The 13,696-nt window shown below is 36.2% G+C and overlaps 1 protein-coding gene across 2 annotated transcripts in view; it reads right to left on the bottom strand.

The window, feature by feature from the left end:
• Window positions 1-13,696, bottom strand: part of ndst3 (N-deacetylase/N-sulfotransferase (heparan glucosaminyl) 3) — a 68,921-nt gene that overhangs the window by 10,161 nt on the left and 45,064 nt on the right. For both annotated transcript variants that reach the window (XM_026203996.1, XM_026203998.1), the window contains exons 6-8: window positions 10,260-10,388; window positions 1,846-2,028; window positions 162-258 (exon numbers count right to left, since the gene is read on the bottom strand). In XM_026203996.1, the coding sequence (XP_026059781.1) occupies window positions 162-258; window positions 1,846-2,028; window positions 10,260-10,388 (409 nt within the window). The remainder of the gene's footprint in view (window positions 1-161; window positions 259-1,845; window positions 2,029-10,259; window positions 10,389-13,696) is intronic.

Raw genomic sequence — 13,696 nt, forward strand, 5'->3', positions numbered from 1 at the left:
GGTTGCACTTTCATCATTTCCAGCAGCACAAGGTGAGATATGAAGCGGGATCAAGGGGAACAGCGAAGCGAGAAGATACACACGCACACACACACGACTTTGAAGCCTTGCAAAAGGAAAGACGGAGGAATCATGCTCTCGTAACGGAAGGACAGAATTACCTGTTTTCTGAGGCCCGACCACCATGAACTTGGGCAGCCTGTCGCAGGTCTTCTCTTTGGACCAGATGTCCTTATGCCGTTTATCATCACATGGGTTCTGAAGAACAACATCGTAAATGAGATGCGTAAAGTTAATACTATCAAATTAATACAGGATCTTTTAACAGAAGCACAGAGACAGTAGGCGAGACAAGGTCTGCAGCTTGATGACTACAATATATGGAGATCATCTTCAGATCTCATATGACAGATATTAATAGATATGTAATAGGCCTATTCAGAAATACTGTATGTGTTTAAAGTAATTTTTACTGCAGACGTTTGCATTTGTCATCAATTTGCACATGACTAGATATTTATGTTGAAAACAGAACAATTTCAGTCCCTCCAGAAAAACGCGATTATGCGATCGCCTGATTTAATGCATAATCAGCCAAAGGCCTCATATTTATGCGGGGTTACATTTTTTCAAATACGCCGCTCTTTTGCCGCATAAATTGCCGATTTCAGAAAACAAAATATGCGGGGCTAACATGATTTCATAATCCCTGCATTTTCGTTGCAAAAACTCACATATATATTAGCAGAAAGTTGAAAAATGTTGCGTTTACTTCACACAAGTAAAACGCCTTTTTCCCCATATTGCCATGGGAACCTTATGAAGTGACGTAAATACGTGACGTGAACATCATCTGCAAACCCCGCAGTGAAACCAGGGTGAAACTTGAAGCACGCAAATCATTCTTATTTGCCAACAAAAATAAGCGCAAAAGAACGCGCGAAGCAGTTTCCCGATTTGTTACATGACAGTGCAGCCAAATTATATTGCAAGAACTTGCGAAAACTGCGGTTTGATGAAATAGAGAAAAAAGGGGATTCCCTCAACACCCCCTTCTCACTAGGCTACTAACACTGTTGTAATTTCATTCAGAAGTTGATGCAACTTTACCTTTTTTTCTCTTTTTCATCAAACCCCAGTTTTTGCAAGTTCACGCAATTTCATCTCATAAAATTGCAAAAATATCCCACATATTCCATCGCATTTTTTAAGAAAACAGGCTGCAAAATCAAGGATTTTTGCCCGCAACAATCACAAAAAAAATCTTTTTTTTCTGGAGGGACTAAACAATACAAAAATCACCTAAAATCTTGTTTAGTTCAGTAACTATTATGTTAACTGTCCTAGCAATGCTTTAAGACCTATATGCTGCAACTTTTCAATATAAAACATAATTGGAGCAACCAAGCAAAAATAAGCTAAAATTGTGCAAAACCCCCATAAATTCAAGCCTTGTCCCTGTGAGAAGTTGTAAAGTGCATCTTTTCATTTTCTGGTGGATTTTCATTGGTCTGCATTCACTTGAGACACATGGAGTGCTTGATGTACAACAGTTACAAGGCCTACAGGTCACAGAGAGTGGGCTTTTTATGTCAGTTTGCACAGAATTGCTTTTACCTGTGATAATTTCTTGAGGACATTTTATGTCAGGTGAAAAAAGGCTGTAATCTTAAAAGTAATCATAAAATAAGCCTCAAATTATTGACTGGTATCCATAGAAATAACATAAGGTTGGGAACTGTTTTTAACTGTTTTGAAAAGAGGTGACTTATGCTCACCATGAATGCATTTATTTCATATTGATTAAATGTTAATGAAAATAGTTATATGGTTCAAATGACTGACCTGCCATAGCGGGTGCCTCTGTTCTGGGAAGAGTGTGAAGTACTTGTGTGCGAGCTGCAGGGGAGGAAGTGTGTGCAGCCTCAAGTTGGTCCAGCATTTCAGGAAGTTAGCCAGGTTAGTGAACGTGTACAAGCCCAAGCGGTCGTTCCCATAGTTGGAAAGATGAGTCATAAATATACTGATCTACAGAGAGGAAGAAAAAGAGAAATTGAGGTTTCATTCATTCATCATCAGTAAACAGCAGCTTCTGTTATTATAACATTACTGCTAATGCAATGAAATATGCAGAAGTTAAAGTTATGTTGATCATTTGGTTTGGTGGCAGTCTTTTGATAAAGGCTAAATGTCGCTTGGCAATCGCATACACTGCATTGGGCTTTGCTGATTTCATGCATCTGGCCCTTTATGGGGCGGTTCAGAGCACCCCTGGGGCACATTCAATTACAGCAGGCTGATCAGCGGTCTTTCATGTGAGGTAAGCTCAGTGGATGCGTCCACTTCATGTGGAGTGGAGCTGTAATTCTGATGTAATCCACTAGAGTAAGGTCACTCGCGGACAGTGTCTGTGGAGATTAGGATCAATACAATTAACAAGGGTCTGCGGAGAGAAGAGAAAAGATGAGAGGAGGGAAAGACAGGAGAAAAAAGAAGAGTGGCAAAGTTTTATTGGGTCTCTATGCTTGACTGGTTTAGTAGGTTGCATTGCAAGAGGAGAGGAGAGGAGATGAGAGGAAGAGAGGAGAAGAGAGGAGAAGAGAGGAGAGGAGAGGGAATATGTGGCCTAGTTTAAAACAGACACTCCTGGTAATGCCAGGCACCTGACCCGGGACAAAGTTTTTATGGGTGAGCCCACACTCGTCCAGGTGCAATGAGTAGTTCTATGAGACAGGGGCCCTTAGGGGCCTCCCCTTGTTACAGGGTCTGGGACAGCATTCCCAGATGTCCCTTCTCAATGACGGCCTTGAAGCTAGGCATCCTTCACTTCTACAATAAAATCTCATCTAAACCTTAAAGATAGATTAATAATTTATTTATATATTTTTACTTCTATATCTATTCTTTTATATCAGACTCTCCAATATCGGTCTATAAAGTATTGTACCTGATAATGCTATAAAACATTGTGAATTAAACAAGAAAAAAATAGTGCTCACAAGCAAAACAATGCTGCATGATGGCATTAATAATAACAATAACAATTTATACACTATCGTTTAAAAGTCTGGGGTTAGTACGATTTTTTTTTAAAGAAATAAATTATTTTTACTAAGAAATTATGCGTAAAATTGATCAAAAGGAACAATAAAGATATTTCTATTCAACATGGAATCCTTAATTCTTTATCACAGTTTACACAAAAATATTCAGCACAACTGCTTTCAGAACTAAATAAGACAATAAGATAAGAGAAAAATAAAGTTAATAATGGAAAACAATAAGGAATGTTTATTAAGCACATCACATCAGCTTTCATCATATTAAAAAGATTTCTAAAGGATCAAATGGCACTGAAGACAGGACCACCACAGACATTTTAAAATATATTGAAATAGACAATTATTGTAAATTGTAATATTTCAGAATATTAGTGTTTTACTGTATTTTTGATTAAAAAAAAACCAATGCAACCTTGCTGAGCATAAGAGAAAATCTTATCATCCCCAAACTTTTCACTGGTAATAAGTACAGTACATAATAATAATAATAACAACAACAACAACAACTACAACAACAACAGTAATGTGCAATATGAAATAAAATAATGTAAACAATTATTATCACCTATATACCTATATATATATATATATACTGTATATAAATCAAATATAATAAAATATATTATGTTTTTATCTTTGCAATGATCATTTCATTTTCATGTGTATTTTGTCAAAAAGGCGAAATTAAAAAATGGTTCTGAATTTTTATTACAAGCAGAAAATACATTTTAGTAATGTTTTTTAAACAAAAAATAATATTTAATAAGCAAAAGGCAGCAGAAGTCAGTCAGAAGCTGTACAAGCTGTACAGCCAACTAAGCGTTCACATGTTTTAGCAGAACTTACATAAATTCATTTTCCATATAACTCTTAAATGTATCTAGAAGTAAGATCAGCTATATTATATAACTGTTAATTAATTGAAGGTAAAAGAGATTAGAGCACACTGTCTCCTGTAGAATAAAAGTCTAATTCTAATCAGGATCTGGTTGGTGCGTGTTATGGACTCTGTATCAGGACCTAAGTGCTGCTCCCTCAGAAGTCTGCCGTGGATGTGTTGGAGGCACGGCAATGGCAGGAGGCTTTGATTGATGGATGGGCTGCTAGGTGACCGTGAGCAGGGTGGGGAATATTTATGGGATAATGAGACAAGTTTAGCAGCTTCTGTCACACTGGCATGCTTTATGCCGGGCCGGTGTAACACACACACTCTAACGTACACACTAGCAGTCGCTGAATTCAATTTAACCCTCACGGGAAAACGAATGGGACCCGTGATATTAAAAAGATGTCAACCATTATAAAGTATTTTGGTGGGATTGTGGTGAATGTTCGCCTTCACTCCACACACATAAGAACACAGGCTTTTCCCATATGTACAACATCAATCTGACCTCTGAACAAGTTCTGCTGTAGCACAAACAGACTGATCAAGATATGATTTATGCTGCGCTTTCAGCAATCAATAACAAACACACACATAAGCTTTGTAAAATAGACACCAGAAACCAACAACCCCTACACATACACACAGCAATAGGTCGTATGATTCATTTTACCTTGTGCTAGCAGCCAGGGCAAAGAAAGAGAGCAAGCAATAAGAGGGAAAGAGAGTGAGTGAGCAACAACAAAAAAAACAACAACAAAAAAGCATCCTTAAAGGATCTCAGGTCCAAAGGCATCTATCCTGCTTGTCCAACACACACTTGAGAATGCCAGCACAAGCCACCATTTTAACAGCTAAATTTGGACTACCTATTGAGCATGCACACACACACAAACACACACAAACAGCGAGAGGATCTAAAGGGTTCCAAACAGATGTTCCTTCTGGAAGCGGTTCAGGACCTGACAGAATTATAAATCACTAGCCTGGAAAAGACATGAAAATTTAACCAGCAAACACACACACACACACAAACAAGAATGAGAGCCTCCAATTACCACTGCTCACCTTTCACTGTGACGATGAGCATTACAGGCTAGTGTTTCAGAAAGGTTACTTAAACTGGAATATGAAGTTCACACAAGGGGCATAATAAAAATAGTTACTGGAACTACAATTTGCTTGCATCATTTGTTCTTAAAGCAATACTTAAGCTTTCTGTAATGAGAAGTTAACTGGAAGTTAACATTCATTAATCCAACAAACATCTTGATGTGACTGATGTTTCAAACATCGTTTGTCTCATGCTGACACTCAGTGGCAGCAAAATTAAATTTCCATAGAATTTAAAGAGGTCATATGATGCGATTTAAATTTTTCCTTTCTATTTGGAGTGTTACAAGCTCTTGGAACATGAAAAAGATCTGTAAAAAGAGATACTCTTTATCAAAGTTAAGCCTCTGCCATGCCCCCCCTAAACGGCTCATTCAGACACGCCCCCACATGTCTACATCACTATGTGGAAGTATTTGCATAATGCCACCCAAATGTTCACGCAAAGAAAGAAGGTGTGGTTTCAGTAACCGCAGATAGTGTTGAAGCAGCCGTGTCAGAGAGACGCAGTGTTTGGTGAAATCAAAAGCACTTTATTTGGCCTTCTGAAAGTAGATGCATTTAGGAATCTTTAAGATTACCTACAACAGAACAGCAACGCATTTTATGAAAGACTGTTTCGTGAACCTAGGAGAGGAGGTCATTCTGACTTTGCAACTACAATCTGGTGCTTCTGAATAAGCTACTGTAAGTATGTTTTGTTATTAGTCTAAGTATTTGCTATTGACTGTTCAAAAGCTGAGCTTTGAGCATCTCGTGTGTGTGTGTGTGTGTGTGTGTGTGTGTGCACATGTATGTGAGAGAGAGAGAGACAGGGTCACATAGTGGAGTCAGCTGTCTTAATCATCCATAGTGTCCGTAGCTTGTGTACTGCAAACACATACAAGCTTCATCACTGTCTGTCATGCCACTCTGTTCCGCTTTTGGGCTTGAACTGATGGTAAAACAAAGGAAATGATTAACTGTCTTTACATTTATTCTGAAAGATGAAGCTCTCGATTATGGAAAGGGGCGTTACATTTCCGACGAATGCTTGTGGTGTTCGGCGAATCACAATGCACAAGGTCAGTTGGCCAATCAGAACAGATTGCGCATGTCAGAAGAAGGGACTTTGTACTACAGGTTTGAGAGAGACAGGGTATAGAGGACTTACAATAATGTACGGTCAATAAAAACTAATAAAAAAAAAACTAATAAAAAAAGCAAAAATATAATTTTTATTTATGTATATAAAATATGTATATTACTAAAAATACTAAGTGGCAATAAGTTATAACATATTTATAAATATATAAATTATTAATAATTATATTATTATCTTATATAGTTATAAAATTATAATCTTTTAAAATAACTCTTATTATATTGATCATTTTATTCTTACCATTACTTCTGGGATATTTACTATTTGGTATTATGTTTCAGTTAAAGCCATATTCATGCTATACAATTCTGGCCATATATCTGTTTGAGACAAATTTTCATCCACCAACTGCTGGTTCATTGCCTGCACTAAATATAAGTTTAATGGTAGAACACACAAATACTCAGTAACCAGGCTAAGTTGTAACATAGACAGTAGCTTGTGCCCTTGGAAGATCAAACTAACAAACAAACAAAAACCCAGACACAGTCAAACTTTTCTATTTAGGCAACAATCAATTTGGCATTTGACCATGGCATTTACACACACACGCACACACACACGCACACATGCACACATACACACACACACACACACACTTCTTCTGCTAGCATATAATACTAAAGGAACAGTTCACCCAAAACTGTTAACTGCTGCAACCAGATCGTTGAGTCAGTAAGCTGAACAGGAGAAAATCTTCGCAGTCCAGTACAATTCTTCAAAAATTGTGATTTTGCATTTCATGCATAAAGGTTGGAAAGTTAAGCAATGCAAGAGGGGTAGAATTTTCATGTTTATATATTCTGATGCTATTCTACAGCTGTTCCATTCACAGCTAAATGTTTTGACATTTAAATATAGATAAAAAAATAGTGGTGCTGAACAAGAATTCTGTTGTTTGTATCATTCTCTAACTTTCCCTAAGATAGCATTACTTAACTCTCAGAATCACACACACATACACACACCATCAGCTCATTTAACAGGAGAGTCCAGCTGGAAAATGTTGTCCCCAAGCGTCATTCCTCTCTTTCTGTCCTTCATGCTGTCACTCTCTTGCTTAGACACAAACACATATTCCTTCTTAATCTTTTTCTCTGCTTTGACACCCTTTCATTTCCTGTACAAACTGCTTAGTTCCACTTACAGTCACTCTCTCGGTGCTGATGTTCTATGACCATCCATTATCAGGATAATTTAAAGTTGACATCAACATACATAATGATTTCAGCTGAACTTGTTGTATTGCTATAAATAAAAATAAAAATAAATCACCCCCATCTTGTTCAAAACTCTAATATTTTTCCTGGGAAAATTTAATATATCTTAAGAATTATTTTCTAATAAATTTACCTAATTGGCCCTGCTACAGTTTCATGATGAACCCAAAATACATTTAAGCTTCTCATAATAACATAAAAGATAACACTGCATTTTGCATCATAGCTTTGGCAAAGCCTTTCAATCAAACTAAAATCAAACCTGTGATATGGCATAGTGTGCAGATCAAAAACAAAAGGCTGCAATTTAATTAAGTATATAGACTGTTGCACTGTATTCCAGCGTGATGCAAGGCATTGTGTTCATTTACACGTGAACAGCTCATGAACTGCTAATTACTCCATCTCCGCATACCCTTTGAGTTTAATGTGCATTGTGTGCACCAATATGGTTTATTTTCACATTCACACAGATTTCAAGATTTTTGTGAACTGTTGATTACAAAATTTTACTACAGCAGATTTCAAATGAAAAGTGTTTGTAAACCTGTTGTCACAGAAACATAAAAGTCATATGGTCCATCATGATTATTTTGGTCAGTCATATGGTCCATTATTATATATATAGCCTAACGCAATGGACCATATGTATATTTGATCTGAGAGTTATGGCTAAGGGGAATATAATATGATACAAGAGTATAATTAAATACATTTGGGTCTGTTCTTTTCTCATTTGATTCTACAGAAAAAAAAACAGGATACGAGTTTGTTACAACATAATGGTGAGCAAGTAATTGCAGAATGTTCATTTTAGTGTAAAATATTCCTGTAACAAACGCCCCATGCATACTGTCCTGTTTTCTGGGAAGGGCATAAATGAGGGTAAAATGGAGTGTCAAAAACACAATGTTCTCCCCTCTGTAACTGATCTTATGCTCTGTTAACCTCATGCTCTCAAACTCATTCCACACACACACACACCTAGTTTCAGGGAGAGGACCTCAATAATGAATGGGCAGATAAATGAGTTTCCCTTAAAGCCCTCTGGACAGAAAGACAAAGAGAGCTCAAGGCATGGTGGACATTTTTTCCTTTTTCAATCAATGTTGTACCAATGTTTTTTCAACGTAATAACATTTTTATCACTGCCATGAAATGTTTAATCAATGCTGATACAGAAGAGAAGAGAAGAGAAGAGAAGAGAAGAGAAGAGAATGACGTATGTCATTAATAAGTAGAACTCTGTCTTCATGTTAACAGTGATTCATTTTAACACACAAGAATGTGGCTGTGATGAATAAATCAGAGAGCCTACGGTCAGATTAATGAATGTATGTGATGGGTTTGAGTTTAACGTAGAAAGACAGATGTGTGATCATGTTACTGGTAATGCGCTTCTACAGAGCTCTCACAGCACTTTTAAGCTCAATAATAGTTTGGTTTGGGTGCCTATTGTAGAATTGGTATTCAAATAAAATCCACAAAGGAATCTAATAGTCTGCTTTATCTTTCATTCGGTGTGATGTTCTGATTGAATTCGAAAATTGAATTACTGTTGCTTAGAGATTGAAGACTCATGTTTAATTCACTAGGGGTGGAGTCCAGACTCTAAAGCCACACCCACAATAACACAACATGAATAATCATGAATTAATACTAATAATAAATAGTTATAAATACAATTAAACGCATATACTGTTCCACACTATGAAGAAAAAAAATATTCTCAATATCTGTTTCTCATCGATTCCTCTTTTATTTCCGACAACCACAATCACTTAACACACTATTAACACACTATCACACACTGTTGGATTTGGCAAGGTAAGTGTGAAGTGAACAATCTCATTCCACACACACTGACAACAATATACTACATCCTCACACCTCCATATCTCCTTATGTTCATTTCACCCGCTCTCTCTGTGGGTTGTTTATTATTGCTGGTATAAAGCAGATGATCAGGATCTGTGCGAACATGAGAACACACACAATCTCTGACTACATTCAGTTGGTTTTTCAGGTCAGTGCTGTACCATGGGAATGAGTCAACCCTTACTAATGGCCAGAGGAGCCAAAGGAGAAGATTCACTGATGCTTTCTTCACACAAACAAACACACTCTTAAACATTAAATTTTTATACCTTATACACATAAAGACGGCACAGGATGTTAGTACAAGAAGTTAACAGTACATATAGTACTTTATAAGTACTTTATATATATAGAGCTTTTCGAACTGTTTACGTTTGTCATTTATTTTTAATTTCACTTACCAATAATGATTTGTAATAGAACAGCCCAGCAACAAAACAAACAGCACAGATTTGGGCCAAACATGACCTTTGACATGCACAACAAAATACATGGGAAGCATTCTTTCTCTTTCAAAATGTAATATCCTCTTTTTTTCTATGTAAACTATGCATTGTTAAATGGTTAGATGCATTATAATTTCTTTGCTGCAGTTCATGACCCTATCAGAATAGACCTGTGACTCAATTCTGGGTCGCAACCTACTAGTTCAGAAGAACTGAATTAATGTAGAAATACAGCGCACATACACGACACACACATGTACACCCACGCTCTTGTTTTTCATTGCAGTGCTGATTCAAGCAGAGAAGAGTTTCAACATAAGAACAGTGATTCATGCTGGGAGAACAAATCTATAAGAAACACTAACATGGAAACCCAGAGAGTGAGAGAGAGGAGGGGGCATGAGGACAGAATAAGACAGAGAAAAACAATAGAACAGGCTGATAGAATGAAATGAGCAGAGATGTCAGGGAGTAGCGGTGTGTGTGTATGTCTGTGTGTTTTGCACTCACAGGGTTGAGAAGGACGGTCAGAAACAGCTCTCCTCCTCGTATGCTTTTGTCCAGTTCTTTAGGGCTTCCCGGATACTCTTTATAGAAGATGGTGTGTGTGAATAAACCACATGTCTGACGGGGCAGCACCTGCTCTCACACGCACACACACACACACACACACACACACACACACACACACACACACACACACAGAGTTTAAGGTTACGAAACCAAATTGTGAATCTTTAAATGGTGTATTAATTAACCTCTGTTTTTTTTTATCATCTAATATTGCCAATTTGAGTTCTACACGTGACATTTCATTAAGGCTCATGTCTATGTATATGTATTCAAGTGTTGCGAGGAAACAATTTCATATATATTCATCCATTCACTTTCTGTCTCAATCACTCAAAGAAAACAGAATCATTTCTCAGTGGGAAAAAGCTGAATCCTTCATTAAAATATGTGGCATACAGGCAAAGACTGACAAGAAGAAAAGAGAAAGAGAATAAAAATATACACTGACTCAATTTGACAAAATGACTGCTTGGCAACTACAGAAAAACTGCTGTCTCCTTTTCTAGTTCACGCCCAGGTACAGTAAAGCACTTTACATATGTGTATTTTGACAAAACAACTGCTCTTTGCGATGTAATTACAAAAAGAATGTGACTGAGGCTTTCAGGTTTCAATACACAAACGTATCATAAAAGTAGTCTATGAAATTCATTGTTCAGTATATTTGAAATGTTCTGAAATAGCTTTATGTGAGGAACAATTTGAAATGTAATTCATCATTCACTGGAAAAATTCACTAGAAATCTAGACTGCTTTTTTGCTTGAAATTTGCTAAGTTGTAATACAGTATTGAAGTAAGAAAAATAATATGGTTCGGAACAGCATGAAGGTCACTAAATATAAAGGTTTTCATTTTTGAAAAATTTTACTATTATAACTTTTCCCCTTAAAGCAATGAGATTAAATGGAAAGGAGATTTTTCTTTGCATTTTCACATTTCTTTAACATTTCTTATCAGATTCTTCCAAGAACTCATTATCTTATATCAGCTCATTTAAAGCAGCACAACATTTTTGAACATTGAAAATAATAAGATTTTTTTCTTGAGAACCAGAAAATTAGACTGATTATGTGACACAGAAGACTGGAATTAATAAGCTGCTTAAAATCCAGCTTTGCCATCTCACACACACACACACACACACACACACACACACACACACACACACACACACACACACACATATATATATATATATATATATATATATATATATATATATATATATATATATATATATATATATATATTTATATAATGTATATTTTTAATTGAAATTACATTAGATAAGAGACTTTCAAAAACATTTTTTTATTTTTTTTTATCCTACAAACTCTTGGCTTTCGAACAGTATAGTGTATGTCTGACAAATTGTACTTGTACTTCCTCTGACAAGAAAGTTGAGAGATGCTGGTACATTTATAAGAACCAACCAGAGTCAATTTCTCAACACACCATAACAGTGTGTAAATATCAGAGAGGCAGCTAGACTCCTACAACAAACTGCTAAAAAAGCTAAATCTATTACATTAACACAGCCACAAACACATTGGGCTCTAATGCACTGATAAGAGCTTTCATCGCCCATATGCTTGTTTTCGGACTGTTTTATTGACCTGGAACAGATCTTTGGGACTCTCTCCAATCGTTCCATTTAATTTAAACTTAATTGCTTTTCTCACTTTAACATCTCTCTCTGTGTATTATTGTGCGGCACGCATGTTCCACTATATGTGTGCTGTTGCTGAAACTATGTGCACACACTTGATGGGCAAAGAACAATTGTATTGCAAACATGTATTCTTGATTTAATATTTGAATCTACTCCATCTTCTAAAATTAAATTCCAGTGCAAACACACTAAACTGTCTGTCCCACCAGCATGGCTGAAGAATTTATTAAACTCTATTCACGTGCTCTGTCCTTACTGTATGCTTTTCTGCCTACCGCCTTCCCTGCCATTTCTTTTCACTGAATGTAACTCACCCTGTCAGTATATTATTGTGGTGGTTTGTGAAAGAAGCAGTTAGTTCTATGGCGCGCTGTCGACTTGCTGTATTGCAGAGCCAGATCAGACTGTAACACTCTGACATGCTTCATAGCCCCATGGATCCACACTCATCAGTATACAGTGCTCTGGCTCTCTGGTCTGAGAACTGTCATGCTTGCACCGAGGAGGCCAGTAGTTAGGCCACAGGTGTCCGAACAATTGACCTAAAACCTGTTTTGGTGCATCTGTTAAATAAAAAAAGCCAGAGATTTGGGCTTACAAACACCTGCTGCAAAACATCTGCCTTTGGCTAAATTCGGAATGCTCATAAAAGAGATGATGATGACAGCTAAATTGCATGCAAAAAAATCTTATCCGAGCTAGGTCTGCCAGCGTTTGTTCTTTTGTATTGTGAATGAGGAAAAAGTGACACATTTCTAATTCACTAGAAAGAAGAAAGAAAGACATTTTATAGTGGGCTGGTGCTCTAACAAAAACAAGACACAAGTATTCATAAGAACTAGGAATGCACCAATACCACTTTTTTTTTGAGAAACGATTCCAATACCGATACTTTCAACTTGGTACTTGTCGATACGGATACTAATACCTGTATTTTCACAGCATTTGTCATTTTTTTTTACAAATGTTGGCTACAGAAATACAATATAATATTGTATTGTACAAACTTTTGTTACTTTCAATGTTCATTTTAATGGTGCATTAGAGCTGCTCCATTGCAGAAGCTCAATAATACTGTAATCACAAAACATTTTCCTAAAATAATGCAGGGAATTTGCGTCACACTCACTGTACGCGGACCCTCGCATAAAAATAAAAACCATAATTTTAAAGCAAGCTAAACATGCTAGTTTCACTTTTACTTTAATCGTGTATGCTTGACATTTTAAATAAATGTTGTTTATATATTTTAACGAGTACAGAAACGCAGTATCGGGCCCATAAATCCCTAATAAGAACCAAATAAAAGGTGCATTAATTCCTGCTGTTTCATAAGAGTTATGAAATTGATTGCACTGTGTTTCAAAAACTTGTTTTCTTAATCAGTAATAGTTTTTTTTTTCATTAAAATATCTGAACATCTTAAAATAATCGAATTCACTAAAATTTCATTTTTTTTAATGTAATATTGAAATTATCCTGCAGATGCTTATTTTAACAGGTTTTTTTTCAACTAGGTGATTAAAGCATACAGGACACTGCAAGAATCGATACACTGCTTTGATTGGCACTTCCGGTAATCAATTCCGCTGTGATAAAGGTCCATTGGGTAAGAAATAAAATGACTTACTTAAAGATATTGTTATATAAATTTAAGTACTATAACAAAATTAAAGGCCCTACTTCTACATTTATCTTGAT

Source organism: Carassius auratus, chromosome 26, assembly GCF_003368295.1.
Source record: "Carassius auratus strain Wakin chromosome 26, ASM336829v1, whole genome shotgun sequence".
NCBI lineage: Eukaryota > Metazoa > Chordata > Actinopteri > Cypriniformes > Cyprinidae > Carassius > Carassius auratus.